Source organism: Athene cunicularia (assembly GCF_003259725.1).
Source record: "Athene cunicularia isolate RWA chromosome 1 unlocalized genomic scaffold, athCun1 chr1_part2, whole genome shotgun sequence".
NCBI lineage: Eukaryota > Metazoa > Chordata > Aves > Strigiformes > Strigidae > Athene > Athene cunicularia.
Genome location: NW_020799092.1, coordinates 6,522,613 through 6,550,525, shown reverse-complemented (window position 1 = coordinate 6,550,525; position 27,913 = coordinate 6,522,613). Strand labels below are relative to the sequence as shown.

At 35.0% G+C, this 27,913-nt stretch overlaps 1 protein-coding gene across 16 annotated transcripts in view; it reads left to right on the top strand.

The window, feature by feature from the left end:
- The window catches only part of C2CD5 (C2 calcium dependent domain containing 5), a 72,159-nt gene that overhangs the window by 6,904 nt on the left and 37,342 nt on the right, over positions 1-27,913 (top strand). For 8 of the 16 annotated variants that reach the window (XM_026865435.1, XM_026865320.1, XM_026865329.1 and 5 more), the window contains exons 2-10: positions 822-908; positions 2,671-2,842; positions 5,280-5,375; positions 5,886-6,041; positions 10,074-10,272; positions 12,895-13,046; positions 18,325-18,410; positions 24,021-24,129; positions 25,958-26,023. In XM_026865435.1, coding sequence (XP_026721236.1) covers positions 822-908; positions 2,671-2,842; positions 5,280-5,375; positions 5,886-6,041; positions 10,074-10,272; positions 12,895-13,046; positions 18,325-18,410; positions 24,021-24,129; positions 25,958-26,023 — 1,123 coding nt within the window. Of the gene's footprint in view, positions 1-821; positions 909-2,670; positions 2,843-5,279; positions 5,376-5,885; positions 6,042-10,073; positions 10,273-11,791; positions 11,917-12,894; positions 13,047-18,324; positions 18,411-24,020; positions 24,130-25,957; positions 26,024-27,913 lie in introns of those variants that run through there. The other 8 variants (XM_026865346.1, XM_026865378.1, XM_026865407.1 and 5 more) reach the window with 4 other exon arrangements.

Genomic DNA, 27,913 nt, shown 5'->3' with positions numbered 1-27,913 from the left:
GGGTCATCCTGAAATAGACTTCTATGGAGACAAAGTGAAGATTCCTGAAATAGGCTATTATGTGGTTAGAGGTGCATTTATCGATAGAAGTATGGAGAATATTTAATTTTCAGTAACTGGAGGTGACAGGGATATATATAGAGAGGTATGTATATAGATATGTAGTATATAGATACGTAGTCCCAAAAGTAACCCTCTTGTCTATATGCTTTCTGAAATTTTCCATATTTTCAGAAAGGAATAGAAACTGCTAAGGTGCTTCCCCCTTGCTGCTCTGAATTTACTGCTAATGTGTCCAGCATATCAAGACTGTGGTTTAACGGAGATGGCTTCAGTTCTTTTCTAGTGTGTAACTGGGCTGGGGAGACTTCTTAAATTTAAGAAATAAATTTACCAGTGTTACCATTTTATTTCTATATTTCTTTTCTAAATTGTCAACAAAGCTGATTCAGGAACCCTAGACAGAACAGTAATGGAACATAAACATTTAGACAGAACACTTTTACTTACAGAATTTCTAAACAGAAGGCAAAGAGACTATACCAGATGACTTTGGATAGCCAATGTAAGTGGTATTTTTACATCTGAAGTGATTGAGGAGGAAAAGAAACAATTTTAATAGTAGGAGAGATTTATTGTTGTTAATACATGGAAAGTTACTTACTGATCTATGTAAATCAATTAAAAAGCCATTCACTGAAAAGAAGAGGATTTATTGATATTATTGAAATATGTATTTTAAATTACTTGCATGTGTAGATTTAATGAGTTTCTATATTTATTAATATTTATTGTGAGTAACTGAATGCTTGTATTTTTAGGTAAAATTTGGAAATACAACATTTAAGACAGATGTGTATCCCAAATCACTTAATCCTCAGTGGAATTCTGAGTGGTTCAAATTTGAAGTAAGTATTTTTTAAGAGTTTGCCTGTATCTGTGTAGACACTCTGGTTTAGATGCTGTTAATGAAATAATTTCATTTCAAGCAGAAAATGAGTTTTAAGGAGTGAAGTGTGTTTCTGTTTAAATACACATGAAGCCTTTTCAGCAAACCTGTCTACAGTGAGACCTTATTTGCTGAAGGTGTCTCACTGGCTTTTTAGGGCTGTTTTCTAAAGATAAAAGCTTGCCAGATTGGAGCCAGCTCAAATATTATTCTGTGTAATACTAAAAAAAGGCAGAGGTGAAAGTGGGGGAAAAATAACATTATGGATTAGGTTTTCAGGTATTAGTATGGGTATGCTTGTATTTTTTTTTTTTTTTAAAGGGGTAAAGTTAACTGGTATTTGAAATGTTACTTTGGATTGAAAAAGTACTGCATTTGACAGAGAAGTAAATGGAGAATTCCTATGAGAAAATGACAAAACAAAGATCTTGGACAACAGTTATCAGACACTTTCTTTTTGTTTCCTTATGTAATAATGAGGGCACTCATCATTTTCCTGTAATCGCTTGTTGCCTTCCAGGGTCTAATTCATTGATGTCCTTCAATATTATGCCCTGAACAAGTGTTTACATATTCCTCTTTTTCTGATAACTTCTTTTTTTAAAACAAAGTAATAGTATTTAAAATAAATTAATTGTTAAAACATTGGAATATATAGTACTCGTTCATTCAGAGTGTCGTAAGATGATATCACAGTATAAACATGGTTGTAAATATACGTACATGTAATGAGTGATGTAATAGTTGTTAATGTTAGAAATATTTTAGAGTGAATATAAAATAGTAAAATTAGGCAGATTGTTAATACAGAATGCTTGTTTAAAGGCATCTCTTAATCAGCAATCCATGTTGATTAAGGAAGTAGTACTTTGGTGTATTTTGTGGTGTTGAAAACTTTGGTGTACTTTGTGGTGTTGAAATTCTATCAGTGGTCTTCTTTCAGTTCCTGGTGTCATTTTTTGGGGAGGGGAAAGAGCTGATCTGTGTGGAGGGTTTTTTTTACCATAAAAGAAATCTCAAAATTCTATCTTTTTTTGCATGGAAAAAAGGATTTGGGAAAGAAAAGAGCCAAACAGCAACACTGGGGAAAAAAGGGAATTCCATGTTACATGAGTCATCCCACTGCATTTAGCAAATCTGATCCTTGATTTGTGGTGTTCAGCACAAAAAGCTGTGGAATGTCTGTATTTGTATGTCCTAAAAAATAATTGAGATATCTGCAGATGGATTATTGAATTTATTTAGGAAAGCACATGTCTGACAACACTGAAGTTTCAGTGTCTTGACTTCTTTTAAGCCACTGACCAGTGTGGAAGGGTGAGAGCACCAATAATTCTAACTTCAGAATTTAATAGTCCTCTAAGATGCTTTCTCTTAAATTTTCTTTTTTTTTTTTTTTAATGAAAAGTATATTGTGGAGATGGGTAGACAATCTAGTGAATGTGACTTAAATCATGTGGAATTTTAAAATGTGTAATCCCTGTAATCTTGCCTCTCTGCTCTTCTCCCAGTGATTACTCTGGTTCCAGGATCTCACCAGTCTGAAGGGTAAAATTAAAATAAGTTGAATATGATGTTTAGGTACAGGAAGCCAAAATGACAGATTTGTCTGTGTCAGGTCACTGTACATAACTGTCTCCTCTTTTCTGCAGTTGTTTTTCAGCAGTGTTTCCCTGCATTTTTTAAACATACTCAAATTCCATCTTCATATTTGTTTCTAGGTAGATGATGAAGAGCTACAAGATGAACCTCTCCAGATCACAGTTCTTGATCATGATACCTACAGTGCTAATGATGCCATTGGCAAAGTGTACATAGATATTGATCCTTTGCTCTATAGTGAAGCAGCTACAGTTATTTCAGGATGGTTTCCAATTTATGATACCATTCATGGTAAGATTTGCTAATTTTAAAATGTTGATATTTGAGATGTAATCTGCTTCTTACAATCTTCATTTCTGTAAACTGTCTTCAGAAATTTGTAATAATTTTAGTCTTGGGAGCTGGAAAGCTACTTTTTGTTGTTTTTTTCCTTACTTCTGGCATGAGAAAATTTCTCATGTAGTAGCTCAGACTAGTGCTTGGCAGAACACCTTCCACAGAACTTGTGACAAGTGGAAAAAATCTTCACGTGGTATTTAAAATAGTTACTGCAAAATTCAGATTTACAAAAAAGACGCAAAACATACTTTTCCAATTACCATGTGTTTACTAAAAGAACATGCTTTTGCTGACGTCACTCAGGGTGTGCCTTCCTATGATGAAATGGAGGGACAGGATGTGACCTATCTTCAACATAAAGTACAGGGTGAGATTCTTTTTCCCTGTAGAAAGTATTCTTTGTGCTAGGTAGATTTCATCAGAATATCTTGAAGGTGTGAGAAAATGAAGTTAATGATATTTTTGCCTTTAATGAAACACAGCTTTTGTCCCAGAAAGTCAAGGTCAGTTTACAGCAATTAGCTTGCTGCTTTAATACCTTATTGCAGAACATCTGTGTAGTTGTCATTACCACCCTTGTTCATTATCCTGTGTGAATTAAGTGACCTAATGTCCTGGTTTCGGCCAGGATAGAGTTAGTTTTTCTTGGGCTGAGAGGGAGCACAGCTGGAGGGCCAGGCCTGGGTTGGTCACTGGAGTATTCCATATCATGTGATGTCATGCTCAGTATATGAAGGAAACATGTGCTCTCTCAGTTCCGATTTCCGATCGGCATGGCAGAATCTTCGGTGCGGTTGGGATCACTGCTGGGGGTGGGCTGCATACTAGTCACTGGGTGATGAGCAACTGCATTGTGTATTACCTGTTTGGACTCACTGTTGTTACTGTTGTTTTGTTACTATCACTAAACTAATTTTTTTTTTAATTCAACCTAATTAATTCAACCAAAAAAAAATTTTATTTTTTTGTCCCTCCCCTATTTCACCCGGATGGGTTGGGGAACCTAAGCGACTGGCTGTGTGGTGATTGGTTACTGGCCGAGTTCAAACCAGGACACCTAACTATGTTAAAAGCTAATTATAAATAATTAATGGTATTTACTGGATGATCATCAAAACCAGGGCAAAGTACTTTTACATTTAAAAGTTGTGTTGAAGAGATTTTTTGAGAAATATTGCATGTATTTTTCTTACTTGTCCTTCTATTCACATTTTCCAGTCGTATGGTTGTTTTTGAAGTTAAATTAGGGTAACAGTTGTCTCAGGGTGTATACAACTTGTATGTCAGAGAGAATTTGCTTTCTCAATACTTTTGCAGATCTTTTAGTATTTTACAGCTTTTTTTATTTAAATAAAATCAGAATTAGTGTATTTTCATGCTTGTATCAGTAGATTTTAATTATCTCGATCCTTGGCTCACAGTAATTGATGCTTCCTTAAAAAAATTCAATATAATATTTATAAATTTTTAATCAAGATTTAAAAATTTTTTTTTACCCCAACATGATTATTTGTGAAAAATGTAGGAACCTGAGGCACTTGCTGTTACAGTAACTGAAGGCTTCTTTCTACTGGCATTTTGGAAGATAGAGTTAAGTGTCTTCAATGCAATAATGTCAGAGTCAATCTACATAACAAATGCTTCTGTTTGAGTGCCATATACTTAAGTGATAAAGGCTTCTGAAGACACTAGAGATCAGACTCATCAAGAAGTTTAGTTCTCAGTATGTCAGAACTTATAATTTGTGAAATGAAGTTGTTACTTGGTGCGGAAAAAGGAGAAAAAGAAGAAGCAGCCCAGCACAGGAAAGGGAAAATCAAAAAGGAATGGTTGTCTGTTGAGAAAATATTTCCATGTAGTATATCCAACCTTGTGTGCTAAGGATATCTTGGGACAGTCACAATACTTACATACTGGTTTTATACCCTTCCTGCATTGATGGTACAGGGCAAAGGAGTAGAGAGAGCCCTTGCACACTGCAGGAGAGGCCACTGCAGTATCAGGAAGCTGATGGCTTCTCTTTTCCCAATCCCATCTTTCTTGTGAAGTCCTGTTTGGTGCAGCAGATATTTGACAACTGTTGCTTGAATAACTTCAGCCTCAAAGGTTTGGCAGAACTAGAAACTTCCTTGGAGATGGTGTCTCATTAGCAGACCTGAGAGACAAGGAAATGTCTTCCAGCTCCTCTGGCCCAGGCTAGAATTGACATATGAACTGCCAGTTGAACTGAACGGTTCTAGCAGGGTGTTATAGTACATTCTTTGCAGAAGAGTTAATTCATTGGTAATAGAAAGCGCATTAATTACTATTAATAGAGAATAATTACTATGGCTAGTTTTGTATTTGTTTCTGCTAGAGCTTCTAATTTTTAATATTTTTTTATTGATAGGTATACGTGGGGAGATCAATGTGGTGGTGAAAGTAGATCTCTTCAATGATTTAAACAGATTTAGACAGTCATCCTGTGGAGTCAAGTTTTTTTGCAGTAAGTAGAGGAAAAGAGTTTATTTGAACAGAAACTTTTTGCCCCCCCTTCTTTTCTTTCTTTACTCATTCTGTCAGTTTCCCTTCTTTCACCAGCTCATTGCTTAAGCCCAGTGGATATTACATTGAAACCATTAGCAAACGCAGAAAATTATGTAGTTTGCTTTTTTAAAAAATAAATTTTTACTGTTCATATTTTAAAGCAATGTAAATAACTGATTTTTTTCTATCCTTAAATTGCATTTCAATGCCTGTGCATATCCTGTTAGAGGCACAAAGTAAAAAGGTTTCATAATGGAACGTGTTGTAACTAATGTACTGAACTGTTATCTTATCGGTGTTCCAGGGTCTCCCAGAACAAAACTGCTTGGGTATGTCCACATTTTAACAGAAAATCATGTGGCTTACTTCCTGATATAGTTCACTTTTTATGTGTAATTTTCTGGGTTTTTTTGAATTCTTGGCTCACAGACTCATGTCTTACATCTTTTATATCTATTTTTTTTAACAGCTACATCTATTCCTAAATGTTACAGAGCAGTAATAATTCATGGATTTGTGGAAGAACTTGTAGTTAATGAAGACCCAGAATACCAATGGATAGACCGAATTCGTACACCAAGGGCATCGAATGAGGCTAGACAAAGACTTATTTCACTCATGTCAGGTATTAAACACGTAGACTGTAATGGTTATTGCTGCTTTTAAAAATACCATTTAAACAAGTGATTTGCTTAAGACAGGATTATATGTGATTTTTTGGTATGTGTTATGTTTATTTTTTCAGTTCAGTCTTCTGTTTCTGAAGGTTCTATTGTCCTAACTGAGTGCCCATATGGCTGGCCTTTTTTTTTTTTTTTTTTTTTTTTTTTTTGTTAGTTGTTTTTAGCAAGGTCAAGGACACCTGTGGAACTTTATTGAAGATGTTGTTAACCCATATGAGGACTATTAATAGAATTTTGACTCGAGCAATTAAAATAACGAACTACACCACCCTCTTTGAACTACTTTGAAGTATGTGAACAAGTATACACCATCTCAGATACAGTGTGTATTAACACTTATCTTACTTATCCTGTCTTTTCAAAGTCAAGATTGGTTCATTGTTTCTCAAGCATACTTCTGTATTGCCTTGTATCGCTTCTGCAGGACATACCTGCAGTTACTGGAGAGACCAGTGATTAAAAGTCAGTTGATGTCTCCACAGTATCAAGTATTTGCACATATTTTTTTTTTGTGTGTGTGTGTGTTACTGATGCTTACAAACAGCAGTTGTGAACGGTCCTCCTGTTTCAGTGCCTACAGAACAGAACACCCCTACTCTGGAGTACTTGTACACTAAGACAAGAGAAAATCAGTTGATAGAAGTGGACAATATTAAAGGTGTAAGGAATACAAATAAATTATGAAAAATAGCCACTAGAATCATAGGTGGTTGTTTCAGTTCTCTAATGGGCTCTTAATATTGTCAGGCTTCTTGTAGATACAGCTGTGTTTTAATTTTAAGGAAGATAGAAGTAGTGAGTTGGGTTTTGCAAGTATGCATGGAGATCTTTAGTAAGTGGAGAAACATAAAAGAGATCATGGAGATGTTAATATCTTCATTAGGAGGGCCATCATGTTTTGAGGAAAAATGTGAAAAAGCAATGTCAAAACTGACATGAATTCACTTTTTATGAGGTTTTTAATATAGCCTTCCTGTATGTCAGTGTGCAGGATTAACATTTGTATATCTCTTGCCTTGCATAAATAGCGGAAGTGGATAAAGTAGCACATGTGGAAATATTCTGCTAGATTTTATTAATATTTTTATTTGTGGCAGTCATTAAGAGGGAAAAAACCTGAAAGACCTCATAGCAATACCGTTTCATGTCATAATATAATGTGAAACATAATATAGTGCTTCACATTGCAATCATTGTTACTGGTGGTCACACCTAAAGAATCCTGAAGAAAACTGTAACTTCTGGGCATGACTCAGGCTGTTTCATGAATCTCTGTCATAATGTGTTGTATATGTAGAAAAGAATTCATTCTCAATCTTGGCTTCAGTGGAATACTTAGCAATTTTCACTCATCCAGAAACTTGAATGATCTGCCTCAAACTTTTTCACCACCAAAGGCATAATTTCAGCCTCTGTTAAGAAGTTTACAGTAATAACTGTAATTTTAAAACCAAGCTTCTAGACATCTCTAGTGCTCACTTCATTCCATTTGATTTCCTAACATCATTGACTTCAGGACTGTTAGGTTATCCTCTGTGACAGTGGGGTTTTTTTCAGTTTGTTAATAGAGGATTTTGGAAATCTTTCACTTTCATCAGAAGAGAGATGATATTTTCCACCTAGTATTTACCAAGGCTATCTAGCTACATAGATCAATGAACTTTTTTTTTTTTTAAGCATCCTGCTAAGTAAGCATCTATGGCACACCAGTGTCTTATGGTTGCAGTCTTTCAGTCTTTGTGTGCAGCTAATAGAGAAGTGTCAGCCTTTTGTTTGCAGTGAGTGACATGCATATATGGTATTGTGTTTTGTTTATTTGGTGTTATGTTTTGTAGATGAGGCTGCCATATTATGCTTTTTGTTCTTCTAAAATTAATAGTGCTTGAATTAGATTGCAATATTGTTGTGTTTTGAAACCAGAGGGCAACTGAGGACCATGCAGCCACTTGCTCACTCCTTCCACCTGGGGGATGGGAAAGAGAAAATAAAACAAAAGGCTCTGGAATTGAGGCAAGAACAGGGGGGGGATGACTCACCCATTATGGTCACTAGCAAAAGACTCCTTAGGGGAAGAAAAAGAATAATTTAATTCACACACCACCACCACCTATTTAACAATCAGACTAGAACAGTGAGAAGTATAACTACATCTTAAAAACACCTTCTCCCCACATCTCCCTTCTTCCCAGGCTCAGCTTTGTTCCTGATTTCTCTAACTCCTTCCCTCCAGTGGTGTGGCGGGGCAGGGGCTGGGGGTTGTGGTCAGTCCATCACCCATTGTTTTTGCCATTCCTTCCTCTTAGTAGGAGGACTCCCTACACTCTTCCCCTGCTCCAGCATAGGGTCCCTCTCAGGGGTGACATTCCTCCATGAACTTTCTCCAGTGTGAATCTCTCCCATGGGCTACAACTCTTCCCGAACTGCTCCAGCGCAGGTCCCTGCCGGGTGTTGCAGTCCTCTCAGCAACAAACTACAGCCATGGGGGCTTCTTCCTACAGAGGCCCAGCCTTCTTTGGGCACAGCCACCTGCTCCAGTGTGGGGTACTCCATGGGCTTCAGATTGGCATCTGCTCCACTGGTGACCTCCATGGGCTGCAGGGGCACAGCCAGCCCTCTTGCCACAGGCTGCAGGGGAGGGGTCTCTCTGATCTGGCACACCTCCCCCCATTCCTTCTCCTTCTTCTCCTCCTGCTTTCTTCCACTGATCCTGGTGTTTGCATAGGTGTTCCCACTCCTAAATATGTTATCACAGAAGCATGGTCACCATTGCTGATTGGATCGGCTTTAACCAGAGGGAGTGTGTTGGGTTTGTGTAGTAGGGTTTTTGGTAGCAGGGGAGGGGGCTACAAGGGTGGTCCTCCTGAGAAGTGCCCCAACAACTCCAGGTTGGACCCACCTCCATTCAAGGTCGAGCCAATTAGCAATGAGTGCTGCACCTCTGCAATAATGTATTTAAGAAGGGGAACCTAGTAGGGGGTTGGGAGTTGTGAGTATAAGTTAGGAGGACACCTATGTGAACACTGAGGTCAGTGGAAGGAATGAGGAGAAAGGAACAAGATGTGCTGGAGTAGGGACCCCCCTGTATCATGTGGTGGTACCATGGAGGACACCACACTGGAACAGGCAGCTGCACCCAAAGAAGGTCAAGATTTTGCAGGGAGAAGGGAGGGGTGGGAGAAGGTGTTTTAAAGATGTGGTAATGCTGTTTGTCAAGTCTTGTTTTTGTTGGTGTTTGAATTAAAGTGATGTTCTCTTTTTTTTCCCCCTAAAGAGGCTGCCTTTTCCCCTTGAAGGTAATGGGTAAGTCATCCCTCCTTGTCTTTGTCTCGATTCCTGAGCCTTTTGTTTCATTTTCTCATTACCAGAGCTGGGGGGGAAGGAGTGAATGAACAGCATTGTGGTCCTCAGTTGTCCTCAGGGCTCAAACCCTGACAGTCAGGTCTGACTTGGAGCCTGGGGACCTTTGAGAAGCTTCTTGCAGGGGCCATTGCTGTACCCTCCCCACTATCAAAAACCCCCACCACACACACAAACCCCACACAAATATACTTAAATAAGTTTGTAAATAAAAAATTATAGATGCCTATCCAAGTGGATTTCAAAGATGTCACATTGTTCTGAACTGTATGAAGGAGTATTTAGAAACTTGTGTTTCAGCACACATCTTGACCATCTCTTAGGTAGAAAAGGGAAAAACTAGTGAAAAGAAAAACCGGAGAAAAACTTCTCTGAAATAACATGTTGTATTGGTAATCCGATTAGATTTGGAGAAAAAAAAGGAAAAAAGCTGTGCAAATCATGAATATCATACTATGTTACAGGAGGCAGAGATTGTGACCAGCAGCTTGGCACAATTATGTAAGGTTGTTTCTATTACCTGTTTAATGACTTGGGAGTTCCAAAAGCAGAGTCCAAGGACCACAGAGTAAGGAAGGTTCATTGTGATTATGAACTCTTCGCCTTTTGTATTGTAGGTGAATTGCAGAGGAAGATTGGCTTGAAGGTGCTTGAAATGAGAGGAAATGCTGTTGTTGGTTACTTGCAGTGTTTTGATTTGGAGGGAGAGTCTGGACTAGTAGTGCGAGCCATAGGAACAGCCTGTACGTTGGATAAAATAAGTAACACATCAGCATTTTTACCTGCATGTAACTCCCCATCCAAAGAAATAAAGGAGTAAGTATGAATTAATAGTTTATAGGGAAACAAGTTTCATCTCTCTTCTTTTCATATTCATTCAGTTTTACATAACTGGTGTGATTTCTTTTTTTCTCTGGAATGTATTTTTCTTTTGCAGTTTTATTTGTCTGCAATTCAGTTTATATCCCTCAATTTTGAAATGTTTTGGGTTGGATTACTTATGTTATTTCTTTAGAAGCTGGAGTGGTAATCCTTACTTAATACGACTTTTTTGAATTTATATAGCAATGCTATTGCATATCCTTGGGTTATGATCCACCAGTTTCCTAACTAATAGCCAGTTCTGCTTTGACTCTGTGTTTATTGTACAAACATTTTTGCAATGACTTCTTAGACACATCTTCTGTTCAAGATTTTCCAAGTTTGGTACAATCAGGTTTGACCATTTATGATAAGCATGTAAGAAAAGATAAATTTTTAATTCAGAAAGTGTTTATGCTGAGCATATAAGAAAAGATATATTTTGAATTCAGACTGTTCAGTCAGTGATTTAGGGAATGATCCTGAAGTACCCTCGTCTTTTCTTCTGTGCTTTGCTATTTACTGTTGCAAAACAAGTGGGGCTATTGCAAAATAGGTAGAGTTAAACAGTGTACTTGCAGAGAAAATATTTTTATGATGACAGGTAGAATTTCTTGATCTTTGTTACATCTATTACAGCGCCAAACATGGTTTGAATGCGATTTTCTAATGTGCTTACAAAAATACTTGCAGTCTCTTTCAGATTGTTATTACTTTGTTGCTTAGATAAATTAGTTATTTTCTGTTTGATAGAGCCATCTAATTTCTGGAAGGAAAAAGCATCAAAGTATACTACTTATGCTGTGTTTCCAGAGATATTGAATTAGCCATTTTCTTTAACTTGAACTGTTGTGTCATTATAATAGTAATTAGGCATTTTTGTTGTGCAGGCATCAGTATGCTCTGACTTCTCAAAATTACTGGTTTCTATTTCAAATTGTAGCTTGTTTAACTTAATTTTAAAAATTACCCCCAAAAGAGCTTCTGGATACAATGCAGCATAAAATAACAGTGGTGATTAAAGAAAAAAAAAAAAGGTGGACCTGATTACCAATGTAAAAAGCATTCAAATCAGTAGCTTTCACTCTGGAGCAAAATGTGGAGATTGCACTCCACAAATAATCCATGTTCAGCTTGGTGGTGGACATTGTCAGAATCATTGTCCCTCAGTCCAAAAAGTGGGCATGTTTCTTAAAGCCAGCAAAATCAACTAATACTTTTTATTCTTGGCTTTACTAACTTGATGCCCTGTTGCCAAAGAATCAATTATGCTTTCACAAGATAGTGCTTAAGCTGTTCCTTTCTCTTTTATTTCATCTGGACGCTTGCATGCTAGGAATTTAAATTCTTAGAGTCTGCTTAAGTAAGAGATCTCCTCTAGCTAAACTTCCCTGAAATCATTTATAACATAACTTTGCAACCTGTTTGTATGTATTGTTTTCTTTTCTTCCACCTTGGCTGCAAATTCTCTCAGGTCTCCGCTGGTTCATCCGCCAAGCCATGGATGCCGCTCGACTCACAACAGCCCAATTCACACTGCTACTGGCTCACGACTTACTCAGAACTTCTCTGTGTCTGTTCCCACTCTCATCTACACTGGTACGAGACTGCTCAGACTCAAGAGCTGGGGAGAGGCAGGCCACAGGCACAGTGGTCGCAAAGTGCAGGCAGGCAGGCAGTGTAGGCAGGTACCACCCATCTTTTCTCCTTCGTTTTCTCATGGAGACATCTTCTATTGTCAGTGAAGAACTACTCTGTGTGCAGCTGCTGAAAAAAAGGCAGTAGTTTCTTGAAAGTGCATCGGAGTCTCTTCCACAAAGCCACACTCTTCTTTTTAACATGCTTATTTCCTAAGAAATTAACTAAAAATAAGTTGATGTGTCTGGGGAACATTCACTATTTTACAGTCATTGGTGGAAATTATATTTTGATTGGAGTTCATAATTGCTTTCAAGCATAATTCAGATATGGTATTTAGGTTTTAAAATTATTATAGGAAGGGTATGTGCCATTTGTGGAAGAGATGGTTTTAGAGAGCAGGTAAGTCAATCTGTGCATAAGTGAACTGTTTGTCAATATAGTCGTTGCCATAAAGGTTCTCCTCTTTGCTCTGTTTTTAGCTGTGGCATGCTGCTGATGCTATAGGATAAGGAAACATTTTTTTTTCTTTAAAATGCATATGTGTGTATATACATAAATGTATGAATATGTATAAACACAAATATAATTTGAAATCATTTTTTCTTTATTGAACTAACTCAAAGTGTTGTGTATTTGACCAGATTTTTAAGCCATAAACTATTTTGAATTTTTTCTTTTGCATATATATAATTTTTTTTGTCACATCTCATGCCTTTCATTTAGGTTAATTGTTTCACTGTAGATTATCAGCATCTATCTGTAGAATGCTGAATGGGTAAAACAGCATTTCTTTGCCTCTGGCCTCATCCCCAGTCTCGAACCTAAGGAATAGCTGCTGGCCCTGCCCCAGTCCCATCCTGGTGTTTGGATCATGCTGCTGTCAGCCAGGTCCTTTGGCACAGGATTACTGAATATGTTTCCACCTTCTTCTGGCAGGATTCCCTTCAATGAAGATCCCAATCCCAATACTCATTCATCAGGACCCTCCACCCCTCTGAAAAACCAAACCTATTCCTTTTCACCTTCCAAGTCCTACAGTCGACAGTCCTCTTCTTCTGACACAGATTTGAGTTTGACACCCAAAACTGGTAAGGCACTTCCACCCACTTTTTGTTTAATTTGTGTTTATCTTTTTATATTTTCATTCAACCCCCTTTTTGCTTTTTGACATTTAAGTTACCAGAATGATTTGGAAATTGGAGACTTCAGATAGCACCCCTCAAGCTTCAAAGGGTTTCTGTAGGGTGAAAATTTAACTCCTGCCTATATTTCCACTATTCTGGATAACGTTAAAATGACATTTGTAACACAACTGTATTCAAGTTGAAATAAAACATCTCAGAGCATTAAGGGAGTCGTAAGTAATTGCCTTTTTCTTATTTCCTCCATTTCATATTACAAATCATGGGAGTACATTTCTCACCACAATATAAGGACAGTGTTACTAAAACTATGTAGTCTTCAAGCCTTACGTGTTGTTCTCTAAGTATATTGTATAAATTTCTCTGTGATTTTAACTCATTTTTGCCAATGCAATGCTAGAAATGTGACAGCTGCTGTCTTTTTATTATTCTGGGTATATGGAACTGGCTTTACATACACAGTATACATTTTGAAAGTAAGTTGAATTATATACTCCAGCCATCTTCAAAAAGCATTTTTCTTTCTCCATTGGTCTGTTGTAATTTCTTCACCTTGGTGTTTCCTCCCTCCTTATTTTTTAGTCTGTGGTTAAAATCATGTCAGTAACAATGTCAGCATAACTCAAAGAATTATTGTCTGTTTATTCTCCCATTATGTGACCAATGCCCCGAGTTTTGCTACTGTAAGGCAAGATATTTTGCAGAATTGTTTATAAAAGTTTGGTTACTTTTTAAATAGTGTTTTAAATTGTATTTGCAGCTCAGAACATTCTTGTCTCTCTCTAATCTAGACAATTTTAGACAATTTTTTAAACTAGTCGATTCAGCTTTACTTGATACCACCCCTTTCAAGAATTTTTCCAAGCAGTAAGTTAAATGTTGCATTCAAATGTAGATACATAAAATATTTTACCCAGTTTATTCCTTAGATACCTGTTAAAAAATGTTCCCAATTAGGAAGCTGTCTTAGTAGTATCTTCTGTCCTGTTTTTAAACAAAACAAACAAAATCCCACTTTTTTTCTTTGTCCTTTTGTATAAACAATGACTGTTTTGTGGGTAATCTATGGTGGTCACTTGTTTAAACGACCTACAAATATAACTGGATACTTATTACATAGGAGAACCACAAATTCATGTGTTTGGTTTACTGAATATTTGAAAACCTGTTCCTTTTGATCAGATTTTACATCATAAGGAGCATGTTGTGTAACACAGATGGTCATCTTTATAGATGTATATGTTCTTAATTTATGAAGGTGGCAGCTGCTCACTGTTAAATTGTCAAGTTTTTAAAGCAGCAATCTTAACGTCATTCCTGGCAATGTTACATACAATGGATGTGCCCTCTTGTCTTTAGTCAGTTCATTCAGAACTGAAACAGATTGTGTAATTGGTACCTCTTATTTTTAGGGATTTTTCAAGTATATAAAGATTTTTTAGCTATCTTTTTAGTATTAAAGCTAGGAGTGGGCATACTTTTGCTTACTAGCACTGTCTTAGCAGCTTTTAACTCTGCTACTGAAACTAGTCTTAAAAGGATTTACTAGTTGCATTTAAAAATTCTGTATCTTGGTGTGACATACTAGATTTTGAATATTAATAGCTTAAAAGGACAGTATCTCTTGAGTTGTTTGTTTTACCTTTTACCAAAAATTAAGTTGGAATATTTCAGTGTGAAAGTTGGTGATGTTAGTGTTTAAAAAACCAAAAATCTCATGTGACACGTTAAACATTATCTAGTTTTAAATACCCAGTACTCTTATTGGCTTATGTGAAAAATGAAGTATTTTCTGATGTTTCTGCAGTACATTATATTTCTCTTCTCAGTCAGGTAACTAGTATGTTCGTGTGTTTGAGGTGGAGATTAACCTGGAAAAAGAGCGCAGATACCACAGTTTCACAGTACAAATAACTAAATAGAGGAACTTGGAACTTGGGTCTGCTTAAGCATCCAGTTTTCAGTAGCTCCATATCAGGAGAATATTACATTAATCCCTTTTATAAAATACAGTTGTGATTGTGTTATCCATTCTGGTCTATATCTGGTCTAAATATGAGGGGAAATTAATCTGTGCTGAGAATGTTTGGTTTGAAGTTAGACTTCTTTTGTGAACAGGGATATATTTTATGCCACTGCGAACTAAAAGAATATGAGACAGACAAAAAAGCACGACATATTTTAATCAGGTAATATATTTTGATGTGACATAGTATATGTTTGGAGGAAATGGAGAAGGTAGGAACTCCTTTTCTTTGTGGGAACTGAGAATTCTACAAGATTTATGACTCTAAAAATAAAAAAAAAATCCATGACTTCTCTGGAAAATAACTTTTTATACCTAAATAATAAAAGTAATCAGATGAATAGTGTGAGAAGACTGTGTTATTTAGCCTTTACTCTGTGGTATTTGTTACTAAATTTTATATAAAATTGAAAATAAGTGTTAGATTATTATGGCTTTTAAAAAAATTAATTTCAAAATACAGTTAAATCAGGTCGTTATTTTTAAGAACATGCTTCTCATTCACATTGTGGAGCTGTATTGTCATTCCATTTCTTTATATGTTGAGAAATAATTTAGCAGTAAGTGCTGGTTCATTTGGACACAAAAAAAAAAAGCTTCATTCTGATTTCCTCTGTTTCTTTAGTCATCTTCTAAATCTACATCTCTTTGTCTCTTATTACTTTCCTTCACAGCACCTTCCCCACAGGGACCTAGGATTTTCCTGTTTCCCAGCTCCCCTACACTCTCTTGTGATTCCCCACATCTTAAAAAGTCCTGTCTTCTCCTCTCGGGGTCTAGCCTTAACCCTCTACACTCTAGCCATGTCAGCCCAGTTGTTCTGAGGAAAAGTGTTTCTTTCACTGAAGAGCTGCTTCTGGCTGCTTCTGGTAGGATCAATCTATTATGGCCTTTTAAACAAACTTTTAAGAAAACGTTGTTGTTATTTGATATGGGGGCATTTAACACACAGCCTTCTATAACGCTATCTTTTTGTTCAGTTAGCCTCTGAAAACTGCTGGCTACATGACTATTCATACCATCTCTCACCTCTGCCTCAGAAGCTTGAAACAGCTTCAGACCTTAGAGCATTTGAAACACATGCAGTATATGCTACAGAACTTTCTCCTTTTCTCTCACAAAATTTCCTTTGGTAATTGAACTAAAATAACTAACTTTTTTTTAATCCCCCTCATTCCCTTCACTTTGTTGTTTCTATATTTTGCATGGAACAAGCACTCGCTCATTAATTCATTAATAATTTATTGAAATACTGGCCATCAGATGGCTAGAAACTCTGCTCTTTCATCTTTTAAACAAAACACATACGAACTTCTTTATTTGTACTGCCTCCTTTTCCATTTCACTGACATGCATTATTTTAATAGATTTAAATAGTTGCTAATACCAATTTTTTCTGTATAAACTATTTTGATTATTTTGTATTTTTTGAGTTTGTTTCATGTCCAGTATTTATGCTATGTTTGTCTGTATTTAATATTGTATAGTCCCTGACAGTGATGTTTAGAATCAATGCCAAATAGTAAAAGCAATTTAATATTAATGGGACTATACAGATACTAATATTTTTGTTTCCTTATCCAAGAACAGCTAAAAATATTTGTTAAGAATTATAGTGTTATATGGTAATGATAGCCTAGTAATTTTTGGAAGTGTTAGGAATGAATTAACATACATTATTAATAGTCCAGTGTTATTTCCAAGTCTCCCAGTCTTTGGTTAAACAAATAACTGCACTTTGATGTATATGTACAATCTAGTTCATGTTTATAGATGCTTGATCAGAACAAAAAAGGAAACTAGCAAGGAATTAAGTTAAATTAGTTATAAAGTCTGTAAAAGAAAAACTTGACTTCGTTCATAACTGTTTGCACTGTGGTGTTTGTATTTCACCCTGCCCCTGACACGTTTTTTGTTCTTTATCCTGTGCTTTCCTATATAATTTTGGTGTTTATTTTTGCTTTGTCAAGTTAGCACTGATGGTTTTAGATATAAGAAATACCAATGATAGTATGTTTTTAGGCATGAAATATTACCAAGAAAATCTGATTCACCAGCATTGTGTTTACTTTAGGAAAAACACAATCTTGGTATGTGTTTATTTTTTACTTTTGTGATTTCTAACCATTTGTGATTTCTAACCATAGAGCAAATAACTTACTGTCATACATATAACCTGCATCTTGACACACTCAATTAAGAGTCCAGTTCCTTGATAACAGATAATTCAATAGCAAAGATATTTGAGTATCTGATAAACTTTCCATCTCTTAAGAAAAGCTCCTGTATTGGTGGACAGGAGTAAAAAATATGAAAGAAAGAAAGAGAGAATTACCCATATTATGCAAAATTTGAGTTTATTTCTTATTTTCATTTACAGATAATCTGCAGGTTATGTGTGTACAAATATAGTAATCAAATAAGTGTGACAGTTTTAAATGCTGAGCAGTAGTCCTTAGCTTATTTGAATGGATCAGATGAGTGAATATTTCATTGCATTTTTTTTTTTTTCCAGAGTTCATATTTCAGATCAAATCATCTGCACTGCCTTTGCAATTTTCCTTTTGGTCCCAAACATGCATTATATTGTTACTGCTGTAATTATGTGTATAATCTTCTCCCAGTAGTTAGGAAAGGTGATTTAGTTACTCTGAAACTCTCAGCCAAATTTTTATTACTTTTTTTTTAAACTGATAATGATCATAGAGATACTTGGCTATAGAGTACTCTGGCAAAAAAGGGTCTTTCAACAGTGTGAAATTAATGGTGACTTTCATCCCTTTTTGATGAGGGCTAAAAATGCAATTATGTAAAATCTTCTTGTGAAAAGCAAAAAAGGTACGCAGAACTCCCAATAGTAGAATGGAAAAAAAAAAACCCTATATGTCATAGGAAAGACCTGCAAGCCCAGACCTTTAAGTCTTTGCATTTTGAAGGTTTTTTAAATTCAGATTGACGGCAGAAAAAGATTTTGGATCAGAGCAGTTTTGTCGAAACGCTAAAAAACCCCACTGCTAGTCATGTGAAAACTATACCCCAAAATACCCTGCCCCAGAGCCAAATTATACTGATGCTCAGCATTTTTTTTCCTGAAAATTAAAATTATGGGGAATTTGACTGGTTTCAATTTTTAAGTAAAAGTTTGACTACAAATTCTAATACATATTTCTTGATGTCATTTGTACCGATACTCTTCAGGAATGGGCAGTGGGAGTGCTGGAAAAGAAGGGGGGCCATTTAAAACTCTTTTAAGACAACAGACTCAGTCAGCTCTGGAACAAAGGGTAAGGCATTTTATACTTATATTTCTGATTTACTAAAGTGAAAATTTAGCTTGTAGTAAGTGTTTCCTGTTACTGTTTAAAAATCTGTGTAATTTTTAGGTCTGAAAACTTACTTCATGTTTTGAATATTTAATAGCTGTTTTAAACACAAATTATTAAAATTTTAATATATTAATAAAGCATTAAGAAAAGTGGAGCAAGTAACTGTAATGTGCACAGCAGTGAAGTGATTACAATTAGTGTTACAAGAAACAGTTATATCAAAAATTACTGCTGTTTGGTCTCTCTAAGTTACTGATGCATGTGTAAATTTAATACTTTGCCATGATGTATTTAGTTTTTACAGAAGCCAAATTTGCAAACATTGGAATAGCTTTAAGCCAGGTGAAAATCCCATTTATAATTGCGAAAACTTTCAGTTTTGAAAAATAAGGGTTGGTGCATAATTTAGCCTTTGTTTTACTACATGAAATGGTGTGTGAAGCCTTTAGAAAATGGTAACTTAAACCTACACCACTTACTTCCCAAGGAATAAAAGGGCTTTATAGATTTACAGCTTTTTGAAGAACCTCTGTAGGACTAAAAACGCCATCTGTTACTATGCTGAATAGACTGTATAATAACAATAGTGCTTTTAATTATTTGTTTAAATTTTGGAATGAGTCCTTGAAACGTTTTTTATAGAATATATACTGGTTTTGTCAAAATGTTATTAGTGAGGTGTCTTGGAGGAAGAAATATGAATGTTTTCCTATTCAGAAATAAATTCTAGTTTAATTACCATTTCTGACTACCTGAACTACTTACATAGAACATATATGTTTGTTGAAAACAAAATCAGCTACATCTGTGAAATATAAGTGAATAGCTACTATTTTGAGTAAGTGGATGATTTTCTTCTCATTTTTTGTGTTACCCGTTGCTAAGGGAGGATCGCCTCGTAGGTTCTGTAGAATGCGGGTATGTTCCAAAACATTGTGTGACGCTTTTTGTAGCCGCTTTTTCTTCTGTTGAAGATTTCTAAATAATTATTTGAAATATTTTTATTTTCTTTTTTGTGAAGTTTTGCAGATTTCTTTGTACTCTTGTTTATGCAGGGGTTTTATATTTGTTATTTTTTGGAGCATTTATCAGGCATATTTTTGCTTACTGTTTTGCATGTTGATACTTTTCAGTTAAAACTTTAACTTCTCTTTAAATACAAATCCATGTCTTTTTTTGCTCTTAATGTTTTAGTTTAAAGAAGATGCTTTAATAAGAGCCTTTTCTCTGTTTACATTTGTTTTTACTAGCATTTCAGACATTTCATGGATGATGTGTTATTTCCTTAGGAAGCTTTTTTTAAAGAACAATTAAAAATGTAAATTAAGAGCACTTAATGTATTTTTAGAGCTTGAGTTATTTGCACATTGTTTTGATAAGGCCTGTGTATTGTCTAGTGGAAAAAAATACTGTAAAATGGGGTGGAAACGTGTTGAGTCTGTTATTGATGATAATGTAGAAAGCATATGGACTGTGACAGAAAAAATATGTTCATATTGTCTTTCTGAAAATTTTATACTGGATGTGGTTTTGCTATGGTTACCTATTAAGGTTATTGTAAGGTTGAGTTACTTAACTAGAATGAATAACACTTACTTTAATATTGTGTACATAAATAGTACACTCTAGTTACTTGTCTAGATTATTTAGGGTAGCACTTATTTGGGAAAACAAAGAATAAATTCAACACATATATTTCCATCTGTGTTAGTTATATATTAAGTTCTTCTGATTCTTAGTTCAGTTCATTTGGGTATGTGGTAGTGTTAAGGCATATTAAAACCCGTTCATTTAACTGGATGTCTCCACAGCTTTTTTTAAAATGCGTTACTTAAATAACCCTAATTGCAAACCAGAACAGATTTTGTTGGAAGGGTAATATTACTTGATTTCTTCTGGGAAGATACGCCAGCTGTGGAAAACTCCCATACTTGTTATGTTGTACATTAATATATTTTTAGCACTTCACAGTATGCCTGTTGATAGCAAGTGTAACTATAGCACAGCTGTCTATTTGTATATTTTAATCCATAAATGTATATACTATATTTCCATCAGTGAGAAGATTTGAGCTTACTTTACTCATAAAAAATTAGCCTATGTTTTTGTGAAAATGGCCAAATGCTGCTCTTGATGCTATTTTGTATCTCTGTTGACCTCAGCTTGGACAAATGCTGTTTTATTCCTTCACATTTGTATTCTGCAAGTGCTTGAGATATCTTTACTGCTGCATTTTCAAAATGGAGATCTGTTGATCTTCATCTGAAGAGCACTGCTAGATAACTTGTGTTAGAGTGCAGTTTTCTGTGTGATTCTTTTGGCTGAAAATGCTGACTTAAGCAGCTTCTCTTTCCAGCAACGATTTCTTACTATCCAGCACATCTCCCCTCAGTTCAGTTGAAAAGTTGTAAGATTGTTTGGCTGCCTTCTGAGATGGCACAGTGAATGTGCTTAGAATAGAAATAATTCAAGTAGGAAATTAACCGTATTTTAATGTGGACCAGTTTCCTGCTCTGGTTCAACCCTAAAAGCCCTATGAACATACCTGAGCATTACAAGTATTATCTGAGGGAGTGTACAATGATGGGAATGAGTGAATAGCTGGAAGGGAATCTGAGAACTGCTTCAGCTGGCATTTACACCAAATGATATGTGTGTGTAGCCTTGTTCCATGTGTTTCTTTCATTATTTTGCCTGTCTTTGTATGAAATGTTGTTAAAAAAGAATACTAGCAATACATGTATGTGTATACACAAACATTTTTAAACATTGTATTAAATATTTATGAAGATTTTGTTTTAACCTTATCAGACTTTACCCAAAGGCCAACTATAAAATCTCTATGTAGTTGCAAGGATTAAACTAATGACAGTTCTTTCAGGGTCTGTGTAGTCAATGACTGTGAAACAGTGTAGTGAATTGGTATTGGTAAAATGATTGACCATCTTCAGCTGTAGATTGGAAACTTTAAGATCTTTGTGTCTTTTCACACGTGGGAATACTCTGCACTTGCATCATCTTGCTGTAAGGATAGTCCTTTCCAAACTTCAGTAATAGAGGAGATTTGTAATATTGAAACACTGCATCTGGTTCTCATGGAATCTCTGTTTTCCATGCAATAAATATAGCTTTATAATTTTTAGGTATTACAGATTACCACATGTAATTGAGACTGGAACTTGTATTTGAGTAATACAACAATAAAACCACCCAAAACCTCTAAATGAGCTTAAAAAAATAAAAGCCATCATATGAAGTAATGGAATTCCATAATGAATGAGGCCTTGTTAATGGAATGAGAGCATGTCAGAATGGTTCAGCAAGTCAGTTACCCAGATTTGTTTGTGGCTGAAATTAAGTGATAGGATATAGGTCTAATTTTAGCATGTTGCATAACATAGACTTGCAATATCAATATACTGATTGAGATAAAAGTATGTTATTCCAAATAAAAGCAAATTTTATTCCTGGTTTTTAGTGTCAGGAATCAGGCAAACTGGAAGTCTCAACATGTACTGCATAAGGCTATGCAGTACATAGCCTTATGGAAACGAACAAAAAATGAAAGTAATTTCTGAATCTTCATATAGCTTGAAAAGCATCAGATCTGCTTATGCTTTAGAGCATACAGCTTTAGCACAGTGTAAGTGTGAATACATATATGCATAATATATAAATGTAGTATAGGTTTAATGGAATTTCATCTAGGTGGCATATGCAGTAGATTTTTTTTTTTTTCCCCTGACTTCTGTAGTTCTGGGAAAGCTAATTATTTTAAATGTCATTAATGTGGGATAACTATATTCAAGGGACAAGAACAAACGTATGTTATATTTAAATATATAAGTTATGCAGAATGCGTGTCATGGAATTATATAGGGACAAATATTACCAGTATACTTGTGAATCACTGAACAGTTGATGTTACAGATCCACAGTGAAAGAGGGTTCTAACAGTATGTTGATGTACTGCATTTTTTTCCATTTTTCTGCATGGGAGATGTACAGAAAAGGAGTTCAGACTGTGTTGTAGTCAGAGCTATCTGTCTATTTTGATAGATTGCAAAGTGCTTTGCAGGTTGGTAGAACTTTTTGAGGGAATCTTTTCTGTAGCCATCTCTAGAGAGTCGTCGGTGCTCCTTAAGACAGATTAGTTAAGCAGGTTTGCAGAGTCCTATGGTGAAATCTTCCTGCTTTTTAATTGCATCATAAAGCATAAGTGCAGGTTTTCCTGGGATTTTTGTTTTATTTTTTTCCGTCTGGTTGCTGATTTCAAAGTTTATCTCTTAATTTTGAAAGTCTAAGCCAAACAAAAATCCAGAAAACTTGAAGTTTATAAGGACACTTTAAAAGTAAGAGTTCTAATAACAAGGGTGGTAAGAATTCGGAGGTATTGGGTAAAATTGGGTTTTAGTTTAAGAGGACTTTTCATGCCATGTATTGCTGGAAGAGCCATGATCCTCATTTGATCTGTGGCACGTACACTGTTTAGGTAGAGGCTCAGTTGTGCTGTGCTGTTTCAGGTGCTTCAAGTATGTGAGAAAGGAATCTGTACTGTACTTTCTCTCATATAAAATTATGGTGTTTATTTTTTGCACTTAACCAATCATCATGACTACACAAACCACAATTGCATGATTTTTCTTTTATTTTTCTTTTTTTGCCTCTGTGCATTTAGAATTGCTGAACATGAATCTGTTGCCTTTCCCCCATAAGTGTGATATCATGTGTATATTAGACATTCCATAGAATGTCTTTGTAGAAAATAAAACCTTACAGTTTTGGAGTTACCTCCTTTCAATATGACTCCTTTATTTCATCATGTGTCATGAAAAATTACTGTTATAACTTACTTTGCCTCTTGTATGAACTATGTTTTTGAGTAGTTGCTGAAACTTATCAATTCTTCATTTTAATTATGAATTGGTAAAAAATAATTTATGCAAATTAACCGGAAGTGAATTTCCTTTGTTTAAGAACTTACAGTTTTATTTCAGAGACTTATGCTTCATTCTAGAAGATGGATATTTACTTGTTAGAGCTTACGAGATGATAGCAGAGTAGTCTGCTAATATTTTGTAGGTATATTTTTCTGTAATAAGACATAAATCGTTCTTGCAAGACTACAGTTTGGTTTTACCTTGTACTTCAGTGTCAAACTGCAGTCAGTTGTAACCATAAGATCTAAAAAATGGAGAAAAAAAAAAATCTTCCTATATTTTGTATTGGCTAATGAAAGAATTATGTTGCTTAGCTGTCATCCTGAAAGTGGACCAACAGAGGCTTTGTTAACAAAAATATGTGACGTTTTGATTTATTAATATTGTGCTGAGATACAACTCAGTGGGGGAAAAGTATTCTTACATTGTATAATAACTCTGCTTTTATTCTACTATGGGTATATGAAGATGTATGGTTATGTGGTGCTTAGTAAGCCTGAAGGACATGTTTGGCTTAATGTAACTGCTTTGCTTGTATTTCAGGGAAGTTATCAGTTCACTGCATGTTTATTGGCAGTCAGCAGTGATTGCTAAGCAGTCATTTGATGTTTGTTTTTACTCATAACAGGAATTTCCATTTTTTACCTTGACGACCTTTCCACCAGGCTTTCTCGTCCACGTTGGTGGTGTTGTCAGTGCACGGTCTGTGAAGCTTCTGGATCGCATTCACAATCCTGGTATGTTAACACAAAAACAACTTCCTTGCTCAAGTCCAGTCATAAGATGATGTACTTCTAATCATTATAACTTTATATTGTATCAGTATTTGAATAGATACAAGTCTATTCTAACAATGTATTTTAAAAGCAATATTTCTTAGAATAATTTAAGCTTGAAAAATAATAGGCATTCAGAGGGTATGTTCTTAGCGAGAGACTTTTCAGCAAGTTAATGAAATAATAAAGTACTTTGAATCCAGTAACTGCAGTGAAAACTATCTTGGAATTATTGAGAGTTTAATTTTAATTTTTTTTTACCACCTTTTGATATTAAAACTTGATACAATTTTTCATTCAGACAAAAATAAGATTAAATACTTCTTCTTAACTATGAATGTTTTATAATTTTCATCTCCTTGAAATCCTTAAGTACTAATGACTACAATTTAGCTCAATATAAGTTTTGAACCTCTTTTGAGAAAACCTGTACAACTTTGTTTCTATTCTTAAAAACATACTGAACAGTACTTAAAGATTTATATTTATTATTTACCTGGGAATCCCAGTACTGGAACATGTATATTTTGCATGTCCTAGTTCTGACATTAGAATTAAGTGACTTTTGACATTGAAGACTTTGTTGTTATATTCACTGAGACAAGCTGAGGAATACTCTGTAAAAAGCTGGAATTAACAGCGTAATTAAAAATGCAGACAGAGGAGAGTAAAAAATAGCATCTGTAGTGGTTTTGCATGCACTAGTCAGGAGTAATTGAATAAAGTTTGTGCAAATGCATCTTTAAAAGCAATTAAAAAAAAAAAATCCTTTTCTTTCTTTTTCCTGTGGTCAAAGGAAAGTAATTCTGTAAGCAGGTAGATTGTTGCTGATCTACATATTCAGTAGAATGACAACATGAAATAAAATTCAAGACTTAATTTGAATTAAACCCCCCTATTTTGAAGGGATTTCTTAAAGCATATGAGTACACAATATTTATTCTTTTTTTCCTATTTTAAAGATTTATTTACACAGTGGAGAGAAGGTTAAGAGAAATGTGGAAGTATCATTTATATGTGAGTCCTCCCTTTCTTTGCCACAAAGTTGTCTTAGGCTTTTGTATTTTCAATAGATTTCTGGTACAGGTCACTTATATGCAAAATTTACTGTGTGATAAATTCATTTAAGACAAAATGAAAAGAAAAATCAGTTTGGCTCAGATGTTTTAAAACCTCTTTTCTTGCATTATGCTGTCCTTTGTTTTTACCAACTGACTGAAGCAGAATAAGTAAGAGAAGATAGAGATGCATATTGCTCAACTGCGTAGCTCTTTGCAGTGTTTTTGTGGGACTTGTAGATTGCTCCTGACAAGTGAATGTAAGATGCATGATACTTTGAACTCAGTATATTGCAAAACAATGAAAACAAAAGGTGGAATGAAGGCACATGGCTATGGGAGGGAAGGTGAAGAAGTAGAAAAAAAATTCTGGTATAGTGATGATCATTCTAAGCTTTTTGAGTCAAATAAGTCTGTAAAATATTAAAGGAAACAAACTGGAAAATGAATAAAACAGGAAAATGTAGAAGAGGAAAGAACATGTGAAGGTGTATTGAGAATTAATCATTAAGACAATAGTTGCTATATACTGTACACTTTGATCACGCCTAGTGCTAGATTGCTATAGCATGCTCCTTTCTTCCCTTTCTATTTCAGCCTCTTATTAACTCTGCTGTCTGTGTCTTTCCAGTTCCTGTGGAGTGGTGTTGTCAATTGTGTTCTTGTTGGTAGTTTTTTTTTCACTACTCTGCTCCTATAACTGATCTACTAATTTGCTGTTTTGAACTCAGCCTTTGTCGGAATTATGGGTAACACAAGATCATACAAACTGCTAGACTGGAATAGTTTCAATTCAGGTATTTTACTAGTCATTCAGTACTATATATGCTGACAGAAATTATGGCAGCTCAGTGAAGTTCTTAGAAATGCTGTAGTATATGTAGGTTAATGCTTCAAATTTAAATCTGTTTAATCATCAAATGCCTAAATGTCTTTTTTTATTGTTGTTAAAGGCTTTCTTGAAAATTGCAAAACATTGTTTTAGTATAAAGTAGTATTGCTAAGAATAATTTAATATCAATCTGAAAATCTGAATGTTCAGATGATTATTTTATAGTAGTTTTCAGGTCAGTGTCCATAAAGCAAGTAATTTAGGGAAAGAGAATGGATTCTTGTTTATATAGTTGGGATCATGTCAGGTGTGAATTAATTTTATTTTTAATAAATTTTTTTGGTTGGTTTGATTTGAGGGGGGTCTGTTGTTTGGTTTTTGTTATGGTTTGAATGAGCTTGCACTTTCTTCAACAATGGCTGTTCTTCTGTTAATTTCAGGAAATTAATGAATGTGTTTGTTCTGAATAATAGATACAAAAATTGTCCAAGAGAATGGAAAATAGATGAGGAGGACTCTCTGTTTGAAGAGGAGGGCAGCATGTAGTCTAGTATTTGTTGGTTCGTGAATTTTGCATTGTAAAATTCAATCAGCTTGCAGGATTTACAGCCTAATTATTTGAACTTTTTAATCACTTTAAGACCTAACTTGAAATCCCTAGGAGTCTGTTTTTTATGCAGTTTTAGAAATCAAAGTGTCTGACTGCTTTATAAAGCTGCAGAGAGAATGGATGAGTTGATGATGCAGTCTACATAAAAGCTACATAGAGGAGCTGGCCTGTTTCCTTTGGAAATACAGCATGCTTTGGAAGAAAGGCAGGCATAACTTCTCTGCATATAATATCCAAGCCAGCAGACCTTGCCAAAGTTTGATGTTTTTAAAGCTGTCACAGTAAAAAGGTATAAAGCTGACCTCTAGGGGGTTTGTTTCCCATGGAAATACACTTTCCTCCTTGGTACTTCACTGTTGCAGTGCAGCTCTGTGTCATGCTCTGCACTTCATTTAAATTATCTATACACATTTTTCATTTTACAAATACTTCAGTAATAGGCAGTGCCTAAAATTATTGGCTTGTTTTTGTATCCTTGTTCCTTGCTACAGTAAGTGTCCTGTAATATTATAATTATGAGGTTTTGTGGTTTTGTTGGTTTTCTTTGCTTGTCCTAAAGTGATAATACTTTAAAATTAATTTTACTTTCTGTATGACAACAACGTTATGAAATTCTCAGATCTGTTACTGGTATAGCATAGTCTGATGAAGGTGTTAAAAATGTGTTGAAATTTTTCATCTTGTATGCTACTTTGAGAAGTTTAATTGTTTCTTCTTCAAGATAGTGTTTAGTAGGATGTTACAATGGAAGTATTTTATTAGAAAAATAGATTTAGTTATGTACAGACGTTAAATATACATTGAGCTAGGCTAGTAAGTGACCCAGAAATGCGAGCCTAGGAAGCTTAAGGGGAAGTTGAGAAGTCATTTCTTGACAGAATATCCAAAACGGTAACATAAATTTTTTAGAGTTAACAGGAGAAAGAAGGCGTGCATATATATGTGTTTCTTTTGCAGTGCTAGGTGTGTTGCTGAATGAAGAAGAGAGGAGAAAGAAAGTAGATCAGTCATTACATACTGTGTGTGATGGATAGTAGAGTTGCAGGTTACATACAAGTTAACTATGTTTAAGATGGAATAACAAATACACTGTGCAGATCTGTTATTTTTGAAAAACCAAAAGAGAGGATTTCTATTCATCTTCCCCTTCTGGAACTTTATTGCCAACTCTGTTCTTGATGGCTAATATTTGGCCTGAAGGAGAGCAGGGATTTATACAGCTTAAGCAAAACAATACTGCATCCT